Here is a 27,759-nt window from a genome sequence, read left to right as displayed (position 1 = left end):
ACAACCGCCGCAGCGGCCGCGCGGCTCCTCCCGGTGCGGGGAGACGCGGGAGCGGTGGGGCCGGGCCGGGCCGGGCCGGGCGCAGCGCGGAGGTGACTCTGCTCGCCCGCAGCGGGGATGCTGCTGCTGCCGCGGCCGCCGCCGCCGCTAGTACGGGGACTGCAGGCGGGAGAGCTGGTGGCCGCGGCGCCCGGCGGCATGTGAGCAGCGGCGGGAGCGTTCCCCGAGCCCCGCGGCAGCGCTAAGGGGGCCCCTCCCTCCGGCGGCGGTTCAGCCCGCCCGGAGGCGCAGCGCGGGGGCGGGCGGGCATCGCCGCTCCAGCCGCCCGCGAGGAGCCAGCAGGACCGGCCACAAAGCGCCGCCGCCCGCCCTCCTCCTCACGCCGCGCCGCTGCCCCTGCCAGCCCCGCGCCCCGGGAGGGAGGGCGGGGGCTCCCCTCGCCCCCTCGTCACCTTCTCGCCGCCCGATCCATGGGAGGAGCGGGCCGCCTCCCCCTAGGAAGCGCCGCCGCGGCTCGCCGGGACTGAGCGGAGCGGCCGGCGGCCGGCGCGGCGGGAGGATGCCACTGCTGCGGAAGGCGCTGCGCGTCTCCAACCGCTCCATGCTCGCCTTCATCTTCTTCTTCTCCTTTTCCTCATCCTGCCTCTACTTCATCTATGTGGCCCCCGGGATCGGTGAGTCCGGAGCCGCCCCCTCGGGGAGCGGGGGTGAGGGCGGTGGTGGGGGGCGCGCCCGCCTCCCCCGGGCTGTCACCGCGGCGGGGAGGGCACGGGCGGCGCCGGGCGAGGGGCGGCTCGGCTGTCGGAGCGCGATCCCGCCCGCCCGGGAAGGGTCGGGGCGGCCGGCGGGGGCGGCGGTAACGTGCGCGGATCCCGCATCTTTGTTCTGCTGCTATCAAACGCTCTAGAAGGTTCATCTGCCATCGTGAGGTAGGTGGATGCTGCCCTTGCTTCTCCGGCTGGCAAAGTGAGGCACTAAAGCGGCTCAGCGTTTCGTCGTGTTGCAGTGGTATGAATTGGGAAAGAACTGCAAAACTGCTGGAGTCACTTAAGTGTATTAATCTTTCAAATTGTTAGTAACTGCATTAATAATAAAGCCCGTGTGAACAAAAATGAAAACCAGTTTGAATATTTGTTTTTTACTTCTGTTAGTGGGATCTCTCTCTCTTCACAGGTTTTACAGTTTGGTAACTCTTCCACTTCTGAAGGAACCACTTCAGAGGAAGACAAACCGTTGATTTGGAAGAAGCTTCATAAAATAACTGTGCAAGTTTGTTTCTAAAACAAACGAAAAAAATGTGCTGGTTTCCTTAGTTCACTCTTCTGCTGTTCACTCTTCTGCTGGAGACCATCAGGCTTTTTCTCAGTGGATGATGCTTTTAGAACTGGTTAGCATTACCCCAGAGCTAAGGCCAGTGGTATCCTGTATGGTACTCTCTGGGATTTCCTTGTGTTGGGTGTCCCTTGATTAGGGAATGTTTTCCTTTATTTCCTCAGGGAACATTGCTACATTTTTCTGCATCTCCTTTCTTATCAGGTGTTACCTAAATACTTGCAAAATCATCTCTCTCTTCATCCTTAGTGCTTAAAACTTCTCTCTGCAGTCATTACTACAAAATGTCCACACTGGTGTGACCTGAATCTTCAGGAATTGTTTCCTGTTGATTGTGTTTTTATGCTATTTGGCTCCCTCTTGTTCACTATCTTCTATTTAACTTGAAAACACTTTCAAGGTGCAGTTGTTGCTTCTATACTTAAATAGTTCTATATAGTTCACCTATCATTCCGTGGTTGTCCTTTACTGATGTACTTCCTACAATATTGACAAGTCTGCCAATTATTCAAATAGTTCAAATAAGTTTTAAAAATAGGAAATATATAATATTTATAGGGTTAGAGTTCTGAACTTTCTTGTCTGTCACTGTTTTCCTGCTGAAAGGGATCTGGTGTAGTCTTCCAAGTGAGAATGATGCTGATGTCCACTTAGACATCTTAGATCTTTGAGATGCTTGTGCAGGACACATATATGAAGTAGACCTTAATTGCAAGTAATTGATACATGATTTAAATAGCAGAGTGCAGTTTCTACATCTTTATAAGTGAAACTTATAACATCTAACATAATATATGCAGCTGTAGTTTTACTTTGTTACTTAAATGTTTCTTGCCAATGGGTACTTTTTTAGGAAGAACATTGTCTCACTAGCAAGGCTTATGCAGTACCTTATTCAAAATCAGAGCCTTTAGTGATGAGACTTTAAATTTCTGACTTAATCTTTCTGCTCAGCTATTGGGAATTACGTATGTGTTCAGTTTCCTTTGTACCAGGAATGAAATGAAATCAACAGTATGTACCAAAAGTGTTCTTGGTGTAGGTTAATTAGATCTGATCAACCCTGAGGGGAAAAAAGAATCATATTCAAACTAGTCCCTCTTGTTGTCTCAGACACAAATACTGTAGTTGGCCCTTTCAAGATGTGGTTTAACAATGCAAAAATCTTGGGTACTTACATGATTTTGTGAGACTACAGCTCTTTCCATCTACAGTGCTGTGCTGCCCTAACTGTATCCAGTGGTGTTGTGAGCTCATCCAGCTTAAGTCAAAACCCTGCAATAATGAAGTTGTTCCTTGTCTGTGACACTTCTTATGTCCATCTTGAAATGCTGCTGTGCTGGTCAGAAGGATCCTGGGGATGATAATATAGAAAATGGTGAAGGGCAGTAAGGAAGTTTTATATCTCAGCCTATCAGCCTGCAGGTGTAATGCTGATTTCCCAGGAATTTGCTCCTTAAAACGTTACTGTCTGGAATGGAGAGACAGAAGGTCAGATATTATCTAAAAACCAACAAGCTTCCTGGCATTATAGTGAAAATGTAAGTTGTAAGAACAGAAGATCCTCAAAGCACTTAGGAACACCCAAGTTTACAGGCAGATGATTCATCTAATAATATGCTGTATGCTCATGACATTTGCATATTATGATAGAATATTTCACTGTACTTGCACCTTTTTACTGTGTGTAATGAAATAGATGCATCAAAGTCAAGGCTGACTGTGTGTGTGGAGAGGAGGAAGGCTAAAGGTTGCTTATTGAAGCTCAGCCACCTTACCTGTTAGCAGCTTTTCATGACATATATTCTGCATCTAAGTCATAAATGGTTGGGATCTGTCACAATTTTAAGTGTACAGATGTGTTTTACTGAAGATATTTTAGTTCACCAGAACATTTTCTTCCTCAACAAGCTACAAGCCATGATGTCAGAGAGGAAGAAAATACTAATTGTGTTGTAGAGAACTGGAGCTGTTCTGTGGTTGGCTTCTCTTTGTGGTGGTCCGAGGAACTGAAAAGAGAGGCAGAAGTTGGACTCCCAAATGTTTTATGGAGCAGCAGTGTACTGGGAGGTGGGAGAGGAAAAATACATGAGTTATGCAGCAGAATGGTTTTGTAAGATGTCAAAGCTGATTGAAATTTTGAATTCTTGTGGGCTAATGGAGTGGGAATCCCCTTAGGAAGCAATTCATGGCTTATCAAAGGGAAAATACATCTACGCTTGTAAGCCCTTCGCACTGAAAGAATTCTCGAAGAGGTCACTGTCACTTTCCCTCTGTCCTTCAAACTATTTAGAAAATACCATTACTGTTTTTTTTTTTTTTTTTTTTTTTGACAAAACTGCAAATTTTGTAACAATTGGAGTTTAGGTGAACTTGAATAATTGACAATTTGTTTAGAGGAAAGAAATCATAATTACTTATATTAAGGTATTTAATTACTTGTCTAATATTTACAAGTTTTCATTTGCACCATATCTACAGATATTGGAATAATATCACTCTTCTGTTTGTTTTTGGAAGAGACCTCTGAGAATGTTAGTTCTTTGGGAAACAGAAGCTTTTATTATTCCATGTACTTCAGAATACAAGGGAAGGAAAACCACATTTTCATGTTTTCAGACATGGTTCTGTGTTTTGAGATGAAGACATATATGCAATTAATATAAAAATGTATGGTTTAAATGGTTAAGAAGAATTCATATACTATGTTGGGATTGTTCATATGCCTGCTTTTCACTTTTCTGTAAGCACAGATGATTGAATGAGATAGAAGTGATTGCAACCCTACCTCAGCACCCTGGTAGTCTTTTGATAGGCAGAGGAGCTGAAACACAAGAGCAGATTGATTTCTAACTATTAGAGAAGACAACTATTTTTATAATTTAATTTTTTTCCTGTTTAATTCAGTGGATGTTTCAGAGGAAAACCTTAATGGATAGGATGGCAAGTTAAAATGGTCAAAAACATTTAAAATGCTTAAAATTTAAAAATTTCATTTAAATGTTTAATGACACTTCTGTGAGATAGTCTCAAGTATTCGATGAAAGCAGATAAGAGGTGCTGCTTCTCCATAATGACCACTTTTGTGACAGTAGTTAATTTTGTAAAATGAACTACTCTGGTAAAAGCAGAAACTGAAATTTCTGATCTTGAATTAATAGCCTATGATTCTGCAACTTCATTGAAAGTTGCAAGTATTCATGTATTAATTAAAGGCTGAAGAAGCTAGCTAAGAGCAGGAATATTTGGCACCAACATAGGTATTTTTCAGTGTTATAGATAAAAGTAGTAATAAAAGGGACTCAAATGATCTATGTCTTGTCCTGACAACTATCCAGAACCCATATGTAGGTTCGAGTTTACATTGCAGAAAGGATCCAAAGATTAGGAGAATAAGACACATTAACAAGGCAATGGTGACCAAGGGAGAGCATTTGCTGGTCTAATTTCACTGCCAAACCGAGTATTGCAAGACGCAATTTTTTTCTTTCTTTCCTGTTTTTCCTATTTGCTCTCAGCATTATAACTGAAATTACATTGGATGACATAACAGAGCTCAGAAAATGATCCCTTGTTCATCCCTGGGTTATTCCTTTCTGTCTTGTTGCAGCAGAGAATCTTTGCCAGACTGATAGGAAAAGTATCTTAAAGCTCTCCATATTGTAGTCAATTACAATCTAGTTTTTCAGCCAGAGAGTGCTCGAGTACTGGAACAGGCTCTCCAGGAAGGGGTCACAGCATCAGGCCTGACTGAGTTCAAGAAGTATTTGGACAACATTCTCAGGCACATGGTGACATTCATGGAGGGTCCTGTGCAGGGTCAGTAGTTGAATTCCATGATCCTAATGGGTCCTTTCCAACTCTGCTTTTTCTGTGATTCTAGCTTGTCTACCTTGGACATAATGACCTATGCAGTTCAAATAAGAACTGGTTATGAAACAGTGCAGTGATGAAAGAAGATGCAGTCTGCTTTGACATCAGTAACTAAGAATCCTGAAGGGTGAAATGAGTTTGAAGAGGAAAAAACAGCTAATGTTTTCTCTCTTGTGGTCTTCTGCTTCTTTTATTAAAATCTTGCTACTTTTTTGGTCAATCCTAACCAAAAGGCAGCTGTGCAGCCTGCATGGAACTTGGAATCATCTCTATTGGTTTTAGCTCACAATTTTATATAAATCTATTTCCTGTCCTCTTACTAGTCTAGTTTTCCTAATAGGAAGAATGATATCACTCCTTTTTGAACTTGTTCGGAAATGGAGAAGAGTGCTGAAAATGCTATCAGCAAGATAAATGCTTATCATGGCTTTCAGGTGCTGAGCCCATAAATATGGGCACAGCCTTTGTGCTGGTGTTCTTTGTTCCTGGCATCTGTGGCAGTTGTGGCATTTCTAAAGACTTGCTGTTTGATTACAGAATAATTTAGATTGGCGGAGGCACCTGGAAGTCACCTGATCCAACCTCCTGCTGAAAGCAGATCCTACTGGATCAAATTGCTCAGGGTTGTGTCCACTTGAGTTTTTTAATAAATCCGGGGATGGAGATTTTGCTGTCTCTCTGGGAAACCTGTTCAAGTGTCAGACAACTGTGAGAAAATTGTAATATGTAATCATAATATGCCCCCTTATGTTCATTGCTTTGTGTCTTTTGACCGACTAATGTGTTCAATTTAGTCTTCTCTTTACAAGAATACAAGAATATTCTCTTTACAAGAATACTATATTGCTGAAAACAGCAAAAACCAAACAAAACAAAAAAGCACCCTCCTCTCAGCCATTTCTATTTCAGACTAAGCAAACCTATTTATTCTAGTTTCTGCTTGTACATAATATGCTCAATTTTGGAAGGTTTCCTCTGGGCTTGTTCTGGTATTAATGTTTGGTTCTTACTGGAATGCCCAAACTGGACATGGTACCCCAAACAGGGTTTTAAAAGCTGCTGAAGAGACAAGAGTTGCTCCTATCGATGTGCTGGTTATACTGTTGCCAGTACAGGGTAGGATACTGTTGACTGTGCTTGCCACAATGATAGGTGGCTGGTAATACCTTGTCTGAGGGTTTTGTAAAAGAGCCTGTGTATATATCTACTGCAGCTCATGGGCTGCAGTGAAATAGAGCTTATACAACTTGCTCATTTCTAATGCTGTGTGGAAGTATCTGATAAAAGGCTGATGAGTCTTGCAGGGTGTGGTAGATGTTCATGTTTGTGTTTTTCTTTCCCTGTTATTGCCTTCTTTTATTTCTTTCTAGGGAATTATTCTCATGGGTCTCTTACAAGTTTCTGCAGTAAACAAAACTTGTCTGTCCCATTGTTTCATAATTTCTGCAGGGAAATGCCTATACTACAGAACTGGTTGTTTTTTGGAAGCTATTTTCAGCTATATTCCATTATTAAAGTTCACCTGTTATTAAAGGCTTCATTTGGAGCAGGAGTACTTTCATTAGCTGCAGTGGTCTTCTTGCTTGCATTGCAGTTTTTCCTTTGAGTTCCACAAATTATCATCAATCCTTTACCTGTGAAATTGTAGTTTACTTTCTGATTAATAGGGACTTTTTTCTCTTCTGCAAAGGGGAAGTGGAGGTTTAAACACTCTGCTTGATCTCTGGTTTCCAGTGATCAAATGTTCCTCAGCATTCTGACTAAGCGCTTGAGCTCCTTGAACCCACTGAACTCAGGCAGTATCATGGATACATTTTCTGCCTTGGTCTGGGAGATGCAAAGACTTTTCTGTTATGTTGGCCCAGCACAGTCATTCCTAGCACTTGATGCTGAATAAATTATTGTAGTCCTGTCATTCATGACTCTCTTTCACTTTTACCAGCAGATTAACTTTGACTAAACATGCATATTTATTTCTGAATCAGTTGTTCTGAATTGTTATCTGATAGTTTTCCTAAAGCCCTTAGGTATTACTTGTTATTAGTCAGAGAACTTGCCTGCATAAGATTTCAATCAGTATTCATTTTGTGATGTTGTTCTTAGTCAGAAAACAGAAAAAGACCAGGTACTACTTATGGTGTGCAGCTAACTTAACTTCACAAGGACAAAGTAATTATGAGGCCTCATGTGAAATGAGTTTTCACTTAAGCCAGCCAGTTATTTGAATGCATTCTTCTCATGGGTTGAGAAGGAGAGATTGTATACCCTGGGGACATTTATCTGAACTGTGATGCCTTACTGACAGGGCCAAAGCTTTAAGCATTTCCACACCTGTCTGTGGTGAAAGACAGCTTATCTACTGGCTTTTGATTAATAAGACTATTTCTATAAGTGACTATTTTTACTTGCTTTTCTATAGCTCTTACTCTTAAGTAATCTTTTGTATTCAAATTATGCAATCGTATTATGGGGAGCAGCATGAAATGATTATGCTTTGTGTGGGATCCAGTGCTAGATTCTTGTGAGCACAGTGCAGAGATTGGTTTCAGGACTTTAAAATACAAAAGATGCTTTTTTGCAAGGTATTGCCAATGGTCAGTTCACTTTCTTAGATTTGTGCTTGTCCTTCTTTACCTTCAGTTCATTGTGCATTTATTGAATTATTCTACAGTTTACTGTAAAATCAGCTAATAGCCTGGGAGGATAGAATAGTATCAAATATGTTAGAAATTATATTGAACATTGTATCTTTTATCATTCTTAAAACTACTGCTGGGGAAAGAAATTTTGATTCAATTTTTTTCACTGTAAATGGAGATCCCCTTATTTGCTGTCTCCCAATAAACAGTGAACTGATATTTATCCAATTCCTCAGACTTGCAGTCAGAGGACTCATCCATTTGACATATCCGTTGTTGCAGTGAGTATACAGAGGTTGCCTGAAGTTTTAAAGAACCAATTTGGGACTTCTCTGTTGTAGCTGATACAGTTTTGTCCATCTGCACCATTCGAATGATCACTGTTAGCCGCCAGAAGTACTGGTAGCTTTTGGTTTTTTTTCAACAGATTGAGGTGATTTATGACTTTCTAAGATATTTTTCTTATAAGTAGGTATACATATACAGGCTCAAACGCAGTCTCACTATCTCTGTGAAATGAGATTGGATTTATTATTATTTTACAAATAGTGCAAAACTGCTACTGAATACTGAAAAACAAATCAAGCAAAGAATATATTTCCAGGCACAAAGTTTTTTTTTTTCTTTTATGCTGCTGTATCTGTTTTAAAAACAACTTCTGATTAACAACAAATGTGTAAAATAAATACAGTGCCAAGGAAGTTGGACACTTGCAATAGTATTTATTGATGTTTGTTGTAGATTTCCATTTTTGAATAGGAACCAGTTACAGCAGTTCTATTGGAGTATTGTCCTTCACAGCTAAATTGTTTAATGAATTAGTTTCACAGACTGAAGTCATTATCCTGCAGAAAATATTATAGCTCCTAGAATTGTAACTGTGATATTTCAGAAACAATCTCAATGTTTATTTAGATTAATGATAGAATTAATCTTTAACACTTCTTTGTTAATTTGCCATGCATGAACTCTGCCAATAATGTATTTCTAACTCTAGTATTGCTGAGAACAATATCACATAACCTTGAGATAAGAAGACATCCATGTGGGACTTGTTCTAGAAATGCTCCCATGAGATGATTCCCCATTTGCAATTACTAGTGGAGATATTTCTGTTAACCTGTTTGAATCCATACCAATTTTTATGCAATGTGTTGAATGTGCTTTTCAGAAGTCCAGTGAAAACTGTTGACTAGCAGATGAGTAACTTCAGGGGCGGTGGTCATTTGTCAAGACCCATTCTGTGTAAAGCTGTCCTTACTGCATTTGGACCTTGCAGAATCCATGGGTTCTCTATGAAATATTTCCTATCTGAGTTTTTTGGCAATTCTTTTTCCCAGAAAGATAAGTGTATAATGTTGTTATAACTGCTCTGATGATAGATCTTTTTTTTTTTTTTTTTTTTTTTTGAGGTCTGGCATGTTAACTTTTTGCTAATTGCTTTGAAAATATTCTAGACATAATGCTTTTTCCCATGTTGTTGGGTTTGTTTGGCCTTGGTTTTCTGGTTTTGCTTTGGCAGAATAAAAGCTGCATTTAAAAATCAAATTTGTGGCCTCCAAGTTTATTCATTTTTGTTTGGCATTTAAAAATAATTTTTTTTGTAATAATGGATACTTTTTTATGTTTTTAAAGTAATCACATTTCTAACTTCCTAGTCCTGTTCAAAATATCAGTCATTGACCCGGTTTCAAATTCACTTGTCCTGTCGTACATTGGTTACTTCTAAGTGTGTGGCATATTTTTTGGCTTTGCTTTGGTGTATGAGTACAGTAGGATAACTTATTAAGTTTCTGTATAAAAATGAGTCTTGTGCTTTCCTGTGAAGTTGTGGGATGATAAATTAATGCAGTATTGTGAGAAGTGCTTTGATTTTTGGTGTACTGCTTGGAAGGAGCTTGATTCCCTAATGGAGAGTGATCTGTGAATTATATAATTTTCTTAAAAAAAAAAAAAAAAAAGGGTAAATAGTCTTCAAGTGAATACCTAAATAACAAAAAGCCACCTGATATAAAACATTGAGCCATTTTTACAGCTTTTTTTATACTGTTAGAATTAATGCATTGCCCCCCCAACAGTCTAGCACATAAAACTATTAATAACTAGTGAGCTATAAATAATTTGAGACAAAAAATGATTCATCTGATACTTTTAATATTCCTCTGAAATACAGGATGATCCCTTTAATGCCCTAATGTGTTATCAGAATGAGTTTTATATAAAGCCCTAAAACCAGGACTTTTGATTACTGACATGTGGCTGTGTGTTCATGATTGCTGATGCAGATCTGGGTCAATTGATAGGAAAACTTCATCTGAATTAGTTATGAGCTCTGAGCTCACACTTGCAGTTGCTTGAGATGGAACACTGAGTATAGTATTGATTCCAAGGTGTACTATATGTGTGTGTTGTTTTATATTCCTCACTGCACTTTCCATCTGATTAACCTGTAAACTGTGTGGCAGCCTGGATTCTATGTTTCTGGAGCCAAAAATTCTCTTTCTTACTTATTGTGAACCATGTACAGTGAAATAAGAAGAATATGGATAAAATTGCTTCTAGGTGTTACATTGTTAGATGTTTTCTTTGGTCATGTGTGAAATTTTGCCTTCCCGGTTTGTGCTTTGCCTGGCACTGTGACAGCGATGGTTGGTACAAACGCAGAAAGACAAAAGCAGAAAAAAAAAAATCACAGATTAGTTGAGTTTGGAAGGGATCTCTGGAGATTATCTAGTCCAACCTCCCTACTGAAGAAGTGCCACCTGGAGCCAGTTGCTCAGGACCGTGTCCAGAAGGCTTTAGAATATTTCTGAGGATATTCTCCACAACCACTGTGAGCAGCTTGTGCCAGTGCTCTGTCCCCCTCACAGTACAGGAGTGTTTCCTGGTGTTCAGGTGGAACATCCTGTGTTTCAGTTTGTGCCCACTGCCTCTGGTTCAGTCCCTGAACGCCACTGAAAAGTGGCTGGCTCTGTCCCTTTTTGCACCTTCCCTTCATATACATTGTGTACATATACACCTGCCCTTTGTACACATTAATGTGCCCCCTGAGCTTTCTCTTTTGAGCGCAACAATCCCTGCTCTCTCAGCCATTCCTCATAGAAGCGATGCTTCAGTCCCTTTGTCTTCTTCATGGCCTGGTGTTGGATATTCTCCAGGATGTCCGTGTTCCCTATTCCACTGTGGAGCTCAGAACCGGACACTACACCAGGTGTGGCTTGAACAGTGCTGAGTGAAGGCTATGAAGGATCAACTTGACCTGCTGGCAGCATTTTTCCTAATGCATGCCAGGATGCTGTTGGCCTTCTTTGCAGCACATTGCTGGCTCATGTTCCACTTGATATCCACCAGTACCTCCAAAGCCTCTTCTCTCAAGCTGCTTTCTAGTAGGATGTCCCTAAGCATACTTTGTTGTCTGGGGTTGTTCCTCCCCAGATGCAGAAATTTGCACTGTTCTTTGTGAACTGCATGAAGTTCATGTCAGCACATTTCTCCAGCCTGCTGAGGTACCTCTGGATGGCAGCATGTCCCTTTGGCATATCAGCTACTTACCCCATTTTTGTGTCATAAATAAACTTTGTGAGGTTATGTTCTGCCTGTCATCCACGTAATCAATGAAGGTGTTAAACAGGAATGAACCTGGTATTGACCCCTGGCTACATCACTGATCACTGACCTCACCCTTTGGGCTTGGTCAGTCAGCTTTTGATCCAGCTCAACGTTTGCTTAGCCAGCCTGTATATCAACAGTTTGTCTATGAGAGTCTTATGGGATACAGTGTGGAAGGCCTTACTGAAGTCTGGTAGACAATGACCCCTGCTTATTCCTTATGTATCTTTCATCAGAGAAGGTTACCCAGTTGATTAACTGTTTCTGATGATTTTGTTGTCATTTATGTACCTGAAGAATGGTTTCCAGGATTAGCTGCTCCATCACCTTCCCTGGGATCAAGCTGAGGCTGATCAGTCTGTATTTCTCTGGGTCCTCCTCCTTGAAGATAGGAGTGACATTTGCTTTCCTCTAGTCATCAGGCCCTTCTTCCACTCATCATGATCAACCAAAGATGGTCAGGAGTGGCTGTGCAATGAGATCTGCCATCTCCCTTAGCACTTGATGCATCCCGTAAGGACCCACGGACTTAACATGTGTCCTGTTTGCTTAAGTCTTCCACACCAAGGGCAAGAGTACAACTTCCTTGCTCTAGACTGGTCTCAGGGAGTTTCTGGACTTTCTGAATATTGGTATTGTTAATAAAAACAGAAAAGGTGACATTCAGTGTTGCAGACTTATCCAAGCGTCTTTCTCATTGAGCAGTGGGTTCACATTATTCTGTTTTCTTCTTATTACCTATGTACTTATAGAAATGCTTCTTGTCTTTGATGTCCCTGGCCAGACTCAGTTCCATTTGGCCTTTAGCTTTCCTAACTGCATCACTGGATGCCCAGGTATTTTTTCTGTATCCCTCCTGCATTCCTTGTGATGGCTTCCTCCCAATGAATTATTTTTGTGTTTGTTTTTTTTTCACAGGAGGTCCTTGTTCATCCATGCAGGCCTCCTGGCATTTTACCTGTTTTCATAGTTGTTGACATGGATCTCTTGTAAGCTTGAAGGATATTATCCATGAATATTACCTAGCTTTCTTGCCCCTATCTTCACTTGAGGGCTTTATCCCATGGGATTCCACCACACAGATACTTGAAGAGTCTGCTCTCTTGAAGTCCAGGGTTGTGAGCTTTCTTTTGCATCTCCTGTCCCATGGATCCTGAACTCCACCATCCCATGATCTCTGCAGCCAAGGTTGCCTTTGATCTTCATATCCCCAGTGAACCCCTCCTCCTTGGTAGGTATGAGGTTCTGCAGATCACTTCCCCTCACTGACTCTGGCACTTGTGGCAGGAAGTTGCCACTAGGGCACACCAGGAACCTTCTGGAGTTTTATCTGGCTGCCTTCTGCTGTCAGTCATCCCCCACCCCACTGGAAGAAAAGCTGAGTTTCTCTGTTGCTGTTTTAGCCTGCCAGGGTTGAATACTTTGTTGCTGTTGCTGCTGGTTGATGTGACCCGTGAACTGTGCTCTTTTCACAGGTCTTTGCCAACAAACCTGTGCCAGTAGATGAGATTTATTTTTAGGACTAAATTAATATCTTTGATTTTTGCCTGATGTTTTAGCTTCTGACGTAATTAATTGGCTGCTCAAGCATCTGCTGCTACCTAAGCAGCTGCTGTATGATAGTGGAATGAACTGAGGAGATCTGAACTCCTTGTACCTATGATTGTGATGGAGAGCCAGGTAGTACGAAAAAGACTGCCCAGAAAGAGAATGTTTCATTCCTGATTAATTCCTGTTGTATTGGTGCTAAGTTGGATAGTGAGTTGACAAGCAGCTAAGCAAGAGGAGGTAGACTGAGGAATTACATGATAAAATCATGGCAAGGTTGGATTTTCCTGGCAGCAAGAGCAGCTCTTGCATACTTAAGCCAAGGTGGCAGCAGACTTTACCTGGTTGGGTTTTTTCAATTATGTCTTTTCATGTTGTCTATTTTTGAGACAAATGCCTTTTCTAACCTTCACAAAGGTCTTGTGTGTTTGTTCGAATTTTCCCCTCTGTGTCAGAAGGGGTAAGTACTTCACTAAAGGCAAGATGTAGGTGCTTTTGCAGAAAATCTTGTTTTTCCAAGGTTTATGTATACATTATCTGGACTGCAATAATATTTCCCATAAAAATTGAGAACATTTACATGTCTTTTTGGTTTTGTTGTGGACTTGTTTGAAAATACTTACTCTCAGTTCCTTACTGTATCAGGTTCCTAAGACTTTTGCCCTTCTTATTGTTTCCTCCATCTCACTTCAGCGGAGTGACCAAGCAACTGAGTGGGGACTTAGCTGTTAGCCACATCAACCTACCACACCTTATATATCCTTCTGTATACCTGCTGAAAGCCCTATAAACCTTCTGCAGAGTTAAAAATTCAAGTGACTTTAGGTTTTGGTATCATATTAAAAAGAAGAATAAAGCACAGAATCTTCCAGAGATTAGCTGTGAAATCAGTATTTACAAACGGATTTATATTAAAAAATCCACTTTATTTTAGTGTTGGAATAGGAAGATATTGAAGAGAAGAGCTGTACCTATGGGAGAAAAAAAAACTTATTTGGGGGAAAAGATGATACCAATTTAAAATATATTAAAGTTTGCAGAAAGAAATTTTTTGTTAAGAATTTTTTGCCCTATTTAAAAGGCAAATATACACATGTTTTACTTTCAGGAAAACCTTGGATTTTGAAATTGTTTGAAGGTAAATAACTGTTCTTGGAGGAACAGATCAAATTGCCTTTTTTTTGATTCCAAAAGGAGGAGGCTTGTTTAGGTAGCTTCATGTATGAATTCACAAATTCTACAGATTCCTTGAAATGCTTAGTAGAGACACCCTAAAAATCCCAGTATCTGAATGGAAAACTACAAATGGAATGAAGCAATTGGAACCTCAGTGTCTTACTTTATGTGAATTGGGTTAAAATTTAGCAAAGTTTTTGTGTAATTTTTGTGTAAGGAAATCTGAATGTTATCTGTTGTCTTGAATCCTGGTAAGAATCTTTCTTCTGGAATTTCCTACATGTTGTCAGGCCAAGGTTGTAGCATTTTTGTTTTGTTTTGCTTCTGTTTTGGTGGTCAGAAGGTGTTGAGACAACTTCAGGATTGTAGCAGCTGAGTAAGTTTACATTCATGTAAACTCTTGTTAACACATGCAGTTTGTCATGCTGGTCAAGGGTTTGAGAATTACATGCCATGCACAGCACCTAGCATGTTCAGAGTCCCTCTTTTAGCTGTCAATATTCCTTGTTTTAATAAGGAGTTCTTTGAAAGCCAGGAGAATCCCCCCATTCATTCATTTAAAAATTAACACATTATTGTAGGACTTTGAAATACTATTCCTTGAAAGATTAAGCTGTTTTTTTTTTTTTATTTTTATGGGTGTTGGTAGTTTGCTAATGTGGTGGAATTAATCACTGTGTTTTCCTCTGGAAATGCCCCCAGTCCCTTATACAGCTCTGTGTTGGGCTATAAGAAGTTATTGGTTGATCTGGAGTTACTTGTGTCATGCCACTGGTGCTGGGCAATTTGATGGAGTTCCTGAGATAATTTTCTAACTTTTCTTTAATTTCTTTACTTATTTTTTGTCCCTGGTATGCTTAGTTCTTTCCCCCAAAGATGCAGAGCATTTTTTGGTTGCGGTTGTTATGAGTTACAGGGAGACAAATATTCCCTGCATAACTGGGTGCTTAATGTAGGTGAAATGACAGATGATCCCTTTGACCCTCTTTTCTACCTTCTGTAATGGAAATTTTTCCTTCCCTTTGCAATATTTTTTGAGCTCTTTTGTTCTGGGTAGGCATTTGCTCACTCAGATATAAATGCAGCTTCATTTCTACCTTAGTAACTTCTGTCAAATATAAAGAAATGTCTTGAGATCATATCTGGGGCTTTAGGTGCAAGATTGAGACAGAGAAATATTTAATGCTGCTGTTGTTAGTGAGTCACTTAATTACTCAGAATGTTGATTTACTGACCCTTGATGCCTATAATAAATATTTCATGTATAATTATAAAACATTAATACTTTGAGATTGGCAGAGATTTGTAACAGTTGTATAACAAAGCAGGTTTTTGGAGTGAATGAATAAACAGTACATTTTGACTGGAAGTTGTGTTAACTAGTGAGTAAAAAAGGGGCCCTTTTATGTGACTAGAAGATTTTCTAGAGTTTTTTTATCCTAAATATCAATGATGTTTTTGTAGATCTAAATATGAGACATGTATCTACATATGAAAATGGTTTTATTGGTAAATTGAATTTTCTTGTCACTCTCAGTTGCTTTTTTATTAGTTAAAGAAAAATGAAACTGATGTATAAAATGGCTATTGACAGTCTGCAGTTTTTGGGTTTGAACAGAGCCATGTTTATGAATCCATGTTATTATTTTCTATTGTTGCTGTTAGGTTTCACTGTGTGGACCTTCATCTCAAGGAATTATTGTTTGCTGACCATGGATTCAAACACAGTAAAAAATGTTGAACGCATTGTAGATGTATGTTAAAATAATTTGGAAATACATTATTTTAATACAAATTCAAAATTGCTTTTTGTTTTATCAGCAAACACATATCTCTTTATGGTGCAAGCTCGTGGTATAATGTTGAGAGAAAATGTAAAAACAATAGGACACATGATAAGATTGTACACTAACAAAAATACTACACTGAATGGCACAGGTAAGAATATTTCTTATTTCTTTTTAAAAGACCTCTTTTTTAAAAATTTTTTTAAAAAGCCAATCATTAATGACATAGCTCGATTATGAAAACTTATACCTAAATCCTACTTCTCTGAAATTGGAGTCAAGGTCAAATAGTTACTATTTATCAGTTCACGTCAGTAGGAAATATATCTATTATCTGTAACAAAGATACTTGTATTTAATTATTATTCCTCTAGAGCAATAAAATGCTTTTAAAATCATGTTGCTAGGAACTAAAAACTAATGCTCTCACCTGCATGATGATATCTTACAATTTCAGTGGATAATACAGGTTTTTACAAAAATCAATTCTTCTTTTTAAGATTATCCTGAAGGAAACAATTCTAGTGACTGTGTTGCTCAAACAACAATGTATCTTCCAGAGAACTTCACCTACTCTCCTTACCAGCCTTGTCCAGAGAAGCTGCCTTACATGAGTAAGTTTTAAAGTGATCTTAATGTTTACCTAGTAAATTAAATTGTATTTTAAACAAAACACAATTATTTTAATATAAAATAAAATCATAAGGAGTCTAAGTATATAACAAAAATTAATGAATAAAATACATCTGATAATGCACAATGATGCTTTGCAGAAGTTTGCCTGTAACTAATGAGTTACTGAAGTTTTGGTCTCTTTACTAATCACCTTTACTGATTTGAAATCAAATAATTGAACTACTGATTTGTAAGAGAGAAAATTTCACACAGTTTCTGAAGTTATTTGTGATGTATTGCAGAATTCTAACCTCTTGTCTTTTAGACACCTGACTTAATCTGTGGGCTGTCATTCAGCATGAGCAATTAATTAAATATCTAATATAGCAGTTCAGATCCATATCATACCAAAAAATGTTGCTGGCAGCTGAACTAAAATCTGATCAATTTTTCTTCAAAGAAAAAGAGTGGATTTTATTAGGATAATCTAGATTCCATTATAATTTTTTAATCTTAACTGAGTTTATCTGTTGAAGAAAACCAAATCAGTGCATGTTACCTGTGTTTCTTCTCAATAATGTCAGATTCTAAGCTTTGTTTTATATTTTAAACATACAGACATGGAGCCAAAGGTATAGATCAGTTGCTGTTGCTTATGAAACTAAATCATAAAGAAAACTGTCTTAAGCCAGGTAGTAATTAGCCCCATGGTGTGATAATATCCTTATTTAAACCTCTTTCCCTCCAGACATAGGGTTTGACTTTAAAAATCACATTTTTATATATTTTTGGACAGCTAAACAAATTAAACCAAATTATTTCAGTAGTATATTTTTTAGCTACTTTTGGAAACATAAAAGGTTTGCAAATGGCAAATCTGGATAATTAGAAAAACAGGATGTGATGTTTTTGCTGATTAAAAAATGCACATAAATTAGTATTTTTAATGTCACTTTCAAGGGATCTGGCAGTTGGAATTCTGTCAGATTAGTTCAAAACAAAGTAATTTCACCAGTAGTTTCTCTACAGATCTCTTTGTTGCCACTCTCCTTTTACCACCTTTTTTTTGTGGATGGTGGTTTGTTTTTTTTTTTTTGTTAGTAATTGCTCTGTACTTCTTCTACCCTGTTTAATTTAATAGGGAAATAATAATTTTAATAGAAAATAATTCACTGGATAAGTTGCTTTTCAACCAAGGGATATGTGTTTCCCTTTTTGGTTTCCATGTATGGCATTTTAATCATTATCTCTCTTTCTAATTATAATCTAAATAAAGGATCTCTGAAGATCTTTTAATTTAATGAAATGTTGTAGGAAGTGTGAGATAGCCAGGGAAGAAAGACATTTGAATCGTGTATATTTTGACATGCTTAATTAGTCTAAGGTTATTATAGAAGTCATCTTTTCTTCTTTTCATCAACTTAACCAAATTTATATCATGAAAGGGAGGGGCATGGTAAAATCATATTTGGTCCCAAGTACATATGCTCTTAAAATAAGAGCAGCTATTGCCTTTTTTGTATGACGCAGTAGAACAGGTTATACTGCCCACTGGCTGGGCAGTGCTGTTGTAATTTGTAAGCAAAACACTGTAAGATTGAATCTGGGAGTTCAATACAACAAAACACTTCTTCAAGATAGATGCAGTGCAAGAATGTCTTTTCCTTTGTAGATAAGCTGATAATCCCAACCTTTCTAGACTGCATAGTTTCTAAAGCTCTTGTCATTCTTGAATTTTTTGCACTGTAGACTATCTTTAATTTGATTTCTTTCTAAAGCATCATAACGGGCTTAAATCCTGGTTACAAAACAAATTAGTTTTGGAAAACTTCTCTTTTTTTTCACATAGCAGCAGTTAATACATTCCAGGATGAGATTTTCTATTTCTGTACAATTGCATTGCGCTGGCTCATATTAATGTGCAATCTATTACAAACTGTAAAACTGCCTGGCAGCATAGCCAGGTATTGCTTGTTTTGTTGTGCATGCTTCATTTTTCCTTCAGTAAGAAACAATCCTTTATTATTTTAAATTAATTTTAATTTATTGGTTTCTGGGTCTACCTCATTTGTTGAATTAATTTTTTTTTTTCTGATTTTCTTCTTCAAGATGTTTTTTGCTTTCTCAGCTTTCTTATTTTGTGGGTTGTATACATGTTTTATTGCAGCCTACTAGACACTGATGGAACTAGTGAATACAAAGTGCAGCTATTTACAGTGCACTGTAAATAGCTGCACAGAGCTTTTTCCTGCTCCCCACCAGTGAAGGGGAAAAAATGCTGATTTCTATTCACTCATCTCCTGTGTGGTTTTGGTAGTACCAATACTTCAGGTTTTACTATAGCTTCTTTTTAAACACTTTGGATGGAAATTTATCATGTCTCATGGAACTAGAAGCACCTTTATCTAAAGGTTTTATCTAAATACTGTTCTACCATTTGATGTTTCTTTCTGATTTAAACTCTGCAGTCATCTGATCACATCTGAACTTTTCTCAGAATACTGAGGTATCTGAGTCACATCATGTGCTATTTCCTTCCCTTTCTGGTGTAGTAATTGACCTTTATTTATCTTTATTTTCCTTTTAGATTCTGTATTTGGACTGAAAGGCTCTTGTTGCTTTTCTGGTCTTGGTAGTTGAAATTGATTTTTTTAATTTAAAAATAAAATATTTTGTACATGTTTATATACTAGTTCTTTGTTGATTGACCTTGATTCTGTATTTCATAAGATTTCTTTTTTGGGTTATTGAAGAATTTCAGACACAGCCATTATGATAATCTAAGCTTATTTTAAAATAATTATTTTTATTTTTAATTATTTTAAAATTTTTATTTAAATCTCTGTAGGACTAGTCTGTTCTAGTGTTTGTCTATATAGGTTTTTTAGCAACTGCCAGCTTCCTTTTTTCCTAAAATAATTAAATTAATATGGGTTTCTTTAAATCTTCTCTTGAAATAGCTCCATAGTGTACTGTTGTTGATAATTTTTCACCTATGATTTTACATTAAAAAAGTTACCTTCTTCATTTGCAAGTATTACTTTATTTAATCATATCCCAAACTAAAATAAGTCATGCAGTATCTTCTACCTTCTTCTGAAAACAATAGTTATTCCTAGTGCATTCCAAAAATTTCAGTATTTTCAAAAGATTTACATAACTAGTCAGTTTAGTGACACAAATAGGATATTTTGTGTATGGACACATGGGAAAAAATGGGAGTGATTTTTGGACTGACTTTAAACCTTCTATCACCAAAATACTTAACTTTGTAGACAAAAATAAGAATATTTTGTGGTGTTTGTCAGAAAGTTCTTGCAAGATTTTTATGTGATGATTTAGAGTGTAGTAGTTGCCGAAGAAAAACGTGAGCTTCTGGTTAATACGTATTACATTAGTCTTCTCCCCAGATTTTCTTGCTTCTTTTCTGCTTTTGAGGGTATTTACTATGAACCATTATTTCCAGTTTTGAACTTTTTACACATGCATAAGCTAACAACTGACAACTTTCAGCTGTCAACTAATGTTAATATTTTCTCATAGTAGGTACCAACCTGATTTTTTTCAAATCATATCGTGGCCATTATTCAATAACTTACTGAATTTCACTTCCATGCCTTTTGCAAATGCCTTTTCCATTGGGGTTATTAGTTCTACCAATGGTAATTCTCAAATCCAGCCCCTTGCTATTAATTGGTTTGAAGCAAACTGTGGTGAATTAGTGGATGAAGACTCTACATGAAATGTACAAATAATCTAAAATTTAAATTGAGGAAGTTTGTTAAATGTAGTGATGATACATTTTCCTTTAATGTGGAATTGGAGCAGGAAGGCACACAGAATCTGAGTAAAGGTTCAGTAGTGCAGATGATGTAGAATTGTTAACAGTGGTACTTGAAATGAAAGGCAACCCAAATTTTCTGTAAGAGATGCAGAATTCAAATTACTTTGCTAGTTCTGTGTCCTTTGAAATTAGTATTTTGTTTATGGGTTTTATGGAAGGAATGTTTGTTTCTGGAAACACTAAAACTTCATTCTGTAAGAATTAAAGATTAGGAGGATAGTATAAATAGTTTCTTTTTTTCCTGTAGGTAGTGTAACTACAAATTTCTGATGCCATTTGTCCATTATATTCCTTGTAGCATTAGGTCAATTTTCTTAATTGAAATTAACATATAAGTTTGTTTTTTTTTTCCTCTCTTTAGGAGGCCTTATTGATGTTAATATGAGTGAAATTAGTTTTGATGAAATTCAACGACTGTTTTCAAAAGATTTAGACATTAAACCAGGAGGACACTGGAAACCAAATGACTGTAAGCCACGGTGGAAGGTTAGATGCTGGTTTTCTGTTTTGGTTTATTTTTTCTTGTTGGCATATAAGAATAATTTACCATTACAAGCACTCAGTCTTTGGTGCTATATATGTAGTATCTTATAGTATTTGTAGTGTGCCATCTGTGCGCAAGAAGAAACTTCAGCTAGGAGAAAAATTTGAAATGGACCATGAAGAACTTTTAAAGGTTCATTAGCTGTAGTTACTAAACATTTCATCTTATGGATGCAAATCTGTCTTATGTGTCTGTTGTTTGAAGTATAGAAGCAAGTGAACATAAAAGGAAAATCTTATTTACATTTTACTTAAAATTTTTTCTTAATTATTTGAGCAAATTTTCAGCACACTTTCCTAGGGGTAGCAAACATGTAAAACACAGCCAGTTTAAATGTAAAAGTTGAAAAGCCGCAGGAAACTGGATATGTATTGAAAAATTAAAACTTTAAAATGCTGATATAATAGCTTTCTTTTTTCTTTTTTCTTTTTTTATTTTTTTTAATGAAGGTGGCTATCCTTATTCCTTTTCGGAATCGTCACGAGCATCTTCCAATTTTTTTCCGTCATCTGATACCTATGTTGCAGAAGCAGCGGCTGGAATTTGCCTTCTATGTTGTTGAACAGGTAACAGCATCTACTTGAAAGGTGACTTTCAAGATTCCTTACTAAAAGGGGTTTGATATTCTTACCAAGGTTTGAATGAATCCAGAATTTAAAAATTGTTACTCCACTCTTCTACTCCTTTAAATGAAAAAGGAAAGCTCAATTTCCATTCCTCATCTTGAGCAGTGCCTGGATACACAATGCTTTTCTTCAAATATAGCCTGATATTTCATAGGTAATAAGCTGGCCTCTTAGAATCTATTGTAGTTGTAAGTTTTCAAGGCAAAAAAGTAGGTCAGCAGCAGTGTTCCTCAGGGCTCGGTTCCAGGGCCTTATGTTCAGTGGATGAGGGAGCTGAATGCACTATCAGCAAGTTCTTGATCATATCCAGCTGGGAGGTTGTGGTCGACTTTTAAAGGATGGGATGCCTTGCAGAGAGTTCTAGATAAATTGGAGCACTGGACAGTGATCAGTGGGATGAAATGTAATAAGTCAAAATGTTGGACTCTGCACCTAGGATGGAGTAAAGCCAGGCACAAGTGTAAACTGGGAGAGGAGTGCCTGGAGAGCAGCCCTGCACAACGGGATCTGGGGATGCTGCTTGGCAGCAGGGCCAGGCTCACTCCTGGCTCACAGGAGCCAGCAATGTGTGCCCTGGCAGCCAGGAGGGCAAACCCCATCCTCAGCTGCAGCCAACCCAGTGTGAGCTGCCGGTCAAAAGAGGCATCATTGTCAATTTTTTGTGTGTGTGTGTGTTAGAGTATGTTTTTCTCGTAGTATGGAAAGTTTTGTTTCTTGATTTTTACAATGTCTCCTTTGTTTTCTCTATGAAGACAGGTACACAACCTTTTAATCGTGCAATGCTCTTTAATGTTGGCTTCAAAGAGGCTATGAAGGATGCTGTCTGGGACTGCATAATATTCCATGATGTGGATCACTTACCTGAAAACGATAGAAATTACTATGGATGTGGAGAAATGCCACGCCATTTTGCAGCAAAGCTGGACAAATACATGTACATGTAAGTAAATAGTTTTATTCACATTATTTCTTAAATACTCAGAAATATTTAAAAGTATGAATTTTTTGATACTATGTATATATAGTAGGTGAAAACAACAAAGCAGCCTCCTACTATGCTATTTGCAGAAAGGAATAGTTAATAAAATAAAGATCTAAATTTAGTTTCTACATTTGATGTGTTATTAATTAGAATATATAATTTATGATTTTCAATGTTGAGCTTGTTGCCATGAGGTTGATCTTGAAAAAAAAAAAGGCTTTGTATGTCAAGGGGGAAAATCTTACCTAACTCACTAGAAATTTCTTGGCTACATAAACACTTCTACTGGATATTACAAAAGAAAAGCAGATGATCTGCAGCAAAATATCACAGGAAAAGTGTCTTTATTTTCTGATAAATGTACTTTTATTTCTGTTTCATACTGCTTTTTAAACTGAATATTTTCTTACTGCTAGACCATTTTGTATATTCTCTCTCATTCTCTATTGACATTTGGTGAATGTAGTGGGACCTGCAGTTTTCTTACCTCTTTCTCTTCTGTCAGTTTACATTAATGATGTGCCACTTGCTTCTTAGCACTCTGCTGTCTCATGACATTCTTGGAGTCACTTCACAGAAATCGGTAGCTTATAGCTTGCTGCATGTAGCTATTTGCTATCTTGGACATTATTTGTGAAATTAATCAACTTGATAACCTGGTCAACTAACAGAGGAAAAGCAATGCCTTGAAACCATGGCTCTGTGTCGGGACTTCAGGTTGTCAACCAATCAGCAGTTAAATGTTTAAAGATTTCATGTGTATTTAAAAATAAATAAGTTAGCACCTATGAACAAATAAGAGATTTCATCTAACTTTGTATGTACTTATAAAACATTAATGCATTTATATAATGTCTACATAGGTAAGTATTTGCAAAATTGATAAATTTTGTATAAATGAAACTAGATTTATAAAATAAAAAAATAAATAAACCTCAGAAAGTCCCATTAACTGTCATATTTCAGTTGGTTTTGGTTTTGGTTGGTGGTTTGGTTTTGGGTTTGCAATATTTTTTTTGTTGGTTATTTTGGAAGTATGTATGTGGGGTTTTTTGAGAGGCAGGACGGGGGTTAAAACACCCACTCTTTTGGTTACATGTTGAAAGGCAAATGTAATTGCAACCTTCTCCACATGCTATTAACATTTGGTTGAATCCTGTATTTCCACAGAGATCAGGAATTACATGATTGTCTATTTCTATTTTCTTTCCCTGTGCATTCTGGACTTATTCAGTGTGGCAATTGTGTCCTAAGCAATGGTAAATCTTTTTGTAGATGCTCTTAGCTCCTTGAAGGTTCCATATTTGGAAGTGTCTCCTGAGAGACTTTTGTTTTATGAAATTGTGTGCTGCTTCTGAAAGAAAGCTACTTTACTGCAGCAGCTTCTGGGTTAAGAATGCAAGTTAATATTGATAGAAGTAAATATATACACTTAAATGTTTTAATTTTTTTTTAGATTGACAGAGTGTTTGAAGGACTGGAAATCACATTGTCTGTGGCATAGCATGTTATATGGATAGGCTGTTCATGTTGGCCAACTGCTTATTGCTTAATTATATCTGTTAGCAAATATTGTTGAATATTGAGGGGAAAGCCTGTAGATCCTTTTCATTCACAATTTATCTTTTAAAAACTGGAACCTGTATTTTTTTTTTTAAATCAGCATGCCATTCACTGTTTCATATGTACTGTTAAACTGTTTCTCTCAAGTTTTAACAGTTCTGTAGAATGTAGTCATAAATTAAAATTATTTAATTGATGCATTACTGATTTGTATTTTTTCATTTGTTTGAAGAGGTGTTTTTCAGTTGAATAGTGTCAACGTAAATAGTTTGAGGGCTTCACTTAACACTTCAGCTATGAGTCTAAATCAGCCATCTGAAATTCCTGGTATACTTTTGTTTCATATGTGTGATACTAATTGCAGCTACATTTTAAGAGCACCTTTTATGCAAATCAGACAATACTGCAAACCTTTTGTTCAGCTTGGTATAAGTTACTTAGTGCTGGCAATCCATGAACCAGTTTCCCTTGGTGAATACATTCAGCCTCTGATCATGTCCTTAGCTTGGGGCTCTTGCTTTTTTGGAAAGGTATTGTTTAAAGAGAGGCAGAGCTTAGAATAAGCTTACCTATCAAAGTTCAGCTAACAATATAGAATTTGTCTTTTGTTTACAGCCTTCCATACAATGAGTTCTTTGGTGGTGTAAGTGGCCTGACAGTGGAACAATTCAAGAAGATCAATGGTTTTCCAAATGCCTTTTGGGGATGGGGTGGAGAAGATGATGATCTTTGGAACAGGTGAGCTTTGAGTGCTTAGATCTTTCTGTACCATCCACCCTTTGAGACCAATTAGGTGCTTTTTGCTCTGTCACTTGTTACAGTTTTGTAATTTGTTTTCAATGGACAAGTTCTACATAGTTTGCTTCAGAAATGTCAGAATATACCATTTGAAGGAATAAGTATGATGTTGTTTTTTCCTGGCCTGGGGACAACTAGCAGGTTTTTAAGAGCTTGGTCTTGTAACAACAGATATAACAACAGGTAACCATACTAAGCACATTGCATCACTCTTACTGCTAATATTATGAAATACCACCCCACAGACATGTAGTGTAAGCATGAGTTCCATGTCTTAGGGGCAGTGCTTGAGAGAGAGGTTAATTTGTGAGTATATTGGTAATCCCAGAGTGGACAATGGACAGCCCTGCTCAGGCATTACCTACTCCTCACTGTGAATGAGTCTAAACTGTTCTAACTGAGCTGTTGAAAATGTCTGCATGAGTTTTTTAGATAAAGTGTTTTATAGATAAAAGAGGTTTTTTTAGAGTTTTATAGATAAAGATATATATTTTAAAGGACGAGTTTGTTTTTATATTTTTTTTGCTGTTTCCATGCTTTTATGCTGGAACAAGCAGGAAATATTAAATATGAAATTATTATTATTTTGCACTTAATTTTGCCAGCTTTTTTAGTTGTTGGATTTGGAATGTTGCGGGGTTTTTTAGGAAGAGAATGTCAGTGAACATAAAGACATAGCTTTAAAATATTTGATGTGTATTTTTCACTTCAACTTGTATGACAAGTTGTAAGAAGATGTTTTTACAAATGTTTATATGTTATACTGCAGGGTTCACTATGCTGGATACAATGTAACAAGACCAGAAGGCGATTTAGGGAAGTACAAATCCATTCCTCATCACCACAGAGGAGAAGTCCAGTTTTTAGGACGGTAAGAAAAACAGAGAAATATTCAAATATTACAGCTAAAGATGTAAAATTTTTTCTTGCATCCACACATACAAACAAGCAGTTCTCATCAGTGTTATTTCCTCTTTGGTGCTAAAATTTGTATTCTCTTAAACACACATTTGCTGTTCAGATATTTTTTATTTAACCAAGAGAGAGACTAAATTTGCATATGAGAAGATACCATCATCATAACCTTTGATCCATAATGTTGTTGTTCCATAATAGTTTGGGCATTAGTGCTGGCAGGGCTCCATTAGTGGCCTATTTTGGATATTTGGCAAAAGGAAGCAGTGCAGCTAGGGCAAAGGACTCCTGCATGAAAACTGACTTTAAAACTCCTCAAGGATTGGTTTCTTCTCTCATATTTCATTATTTTTTGAGATACAGGTCTTCTCATTTCCTGCATACATTGATTTAAACCTTTTCTTTTGGGGTTCCTTTCTTTTCCTACAAAGATACAAAACACTTAAACTGGCCTGTAGGTTCTGGCTGCCCTGGAATGGAATAGAAACCAGAATGCAGCAGATGAGCTACACATAAAATTTAGAAGGTGAAGCACAAAATGAAGGGTTTATGATATGTGTTTTCAGGTAACTAGAAATACTGCTCAATTCTGTCATCAATGGATTTTTTTTTCTGGGAACACATTTTCTCTTTTATTCATAGTTTTGAATTATGAATAAAATTATAGACATGCACAGTAGAGAGGAGTAAATCTGTTATAGGAAACTAAAATGTATATATGGATAATCTGGGGGAGGGAAACATTTTTTTAATCACCTCAAATTCAGATGTTTGCAAATGCAGGAGTCTCAAGACTGAAATGAAAATAATTTCAGACATTTGAATGTATAATGAAGAATAGTGGAGATTGCTAAATCTTCCCTGTTCTCCTCAGTTGAATTTTATAGCAAAAGAACATGAAGAAATTGAATAATGTTTCAAAATCTATTCAGTTTAGGACCATAAAAAGTGTACATATGGAATGCTCCCTTTGTTATTTAGTCTTAATGTTAACTTGCATATGTGACCATAAAATCTAACCGTATTAAAAATCTTTAAAAGCTTACTTTTAAACCTAAGGTAGGTTATTTGGTGATTTCAAGGGTCTGAAAAGTAGTTTCAGAATTTAAAGTATACTTGAAAATTAAATGACTGTCACAGTATCATGTCTAACAACAACTGAATTGTTTCTTGCAAATCTTTTTCATTTTTCTTCTTCCAACTCCTTCTGCAGATACAAACTTCTGAGGTATTCCAGAGAACGTCAGTATATTGATGGGTTGAACAATTTAGCATATACTCCTAAAATACTTGTCAGTAGATTGTATAAAAATATAACTGTTAACCTCCTACCAGAACTTGCTCCTGTTAGAGACTATTGATGGAAGTGGAATGGCAAGATATCCTACCAGAATAAACTTATAACACTGGAAGCTACTGATAAACACTGTAAAACAAAACAAAACCAACAAAAAACAGCTTAGAATTGGAGTTTTTTGATAAACTGATGATGCATATTTGGGGTGAGAAGTGATTGTATGTACCATGCATTTTGATCTGAAGGAAAAGCCAGCAGCTACCACTCAGATGTTTACAGCATGAGACTACTGTTCAAGCCTTCATTCTTCATACTCTCTATCTTAACTACTCAACTAAATAAACTGCAGAAAATAGACTTGTAGCTTCCCTGGAAGTAAGAACAGAGGCCTCTTCCAGGAATTTTTTATACTAAACTGCCCTTCCTCATATTTAAATGAATGCTTTTGTTTCTTTTTAAAATGTGTTTTGTAAATATGTGATGTAAATTAATGTGTGTACATTGCTTTTCAATTGTTCAATATTTTATGCTTCAGTATGTATTTGAGTGTGTTCTTGTTTGAATTCTATAGGAATGTTTTTGTTAGCATGAAAGAACAAGTGTAAAATGTA

General features: G+C 37.2%; 1 protein-coding gene across 1 annotated transcript; it reads left to right on the top strand.

Annotated features, from left to right (window-relative positions):
• The first annotated feature begins 60 nt into the window (after positions 1-60).
• On the top strand, positions 61-27,410 carry B4GALT6 (beta-1,4-galactosyltransferase 6). The gene is made up of 9 exons (XM_041399311.1): positions 61-674; positions 15,999-16,115; positions 16,465-16,578; positions 20,785-20,909; positions 21,417-21,533; positions 22,346-22,533; positions 24,754-24,876; positions 25,706-25,807; positions 27,065-27,410. The coding sequence occupies exons 1-9, from the start codon at positions 560-562 to the stop codon at positions 27,210-27,212; spliced, it is 1,149 nt and encodes a 382-aa protein (XP_041255245.1). The 5' UTR covers positions 61-559; the 3' UTR covers positions 27,213-27,410.
• Positions 27,411-27,759: the final 349 nt, after the last annotated feature.

The sequence above is a fragment of the Onychostruthus taczanowskii genome, unplaced genomic scaffold (assembly GCF_017590055.1).
Source record: "Onychostruthus taczanowskii isolate IOZ18803 unplaced genomic scaffold, ASM1759005v1 scaffold16, whole genome shotgun sequence".
In the NCBI taxonomy this organism is placed as follows: Eukaryota; Metazoa; Chordata; class Aves; order Passeriformes; family Passeridae; genus Onychostruthus; species Onychostruthus taczanowskii.
Note: the sequence above shows the minus strand (reverse complement) of the source record. Positions and strands in the feature narration are given on the sequence as shown.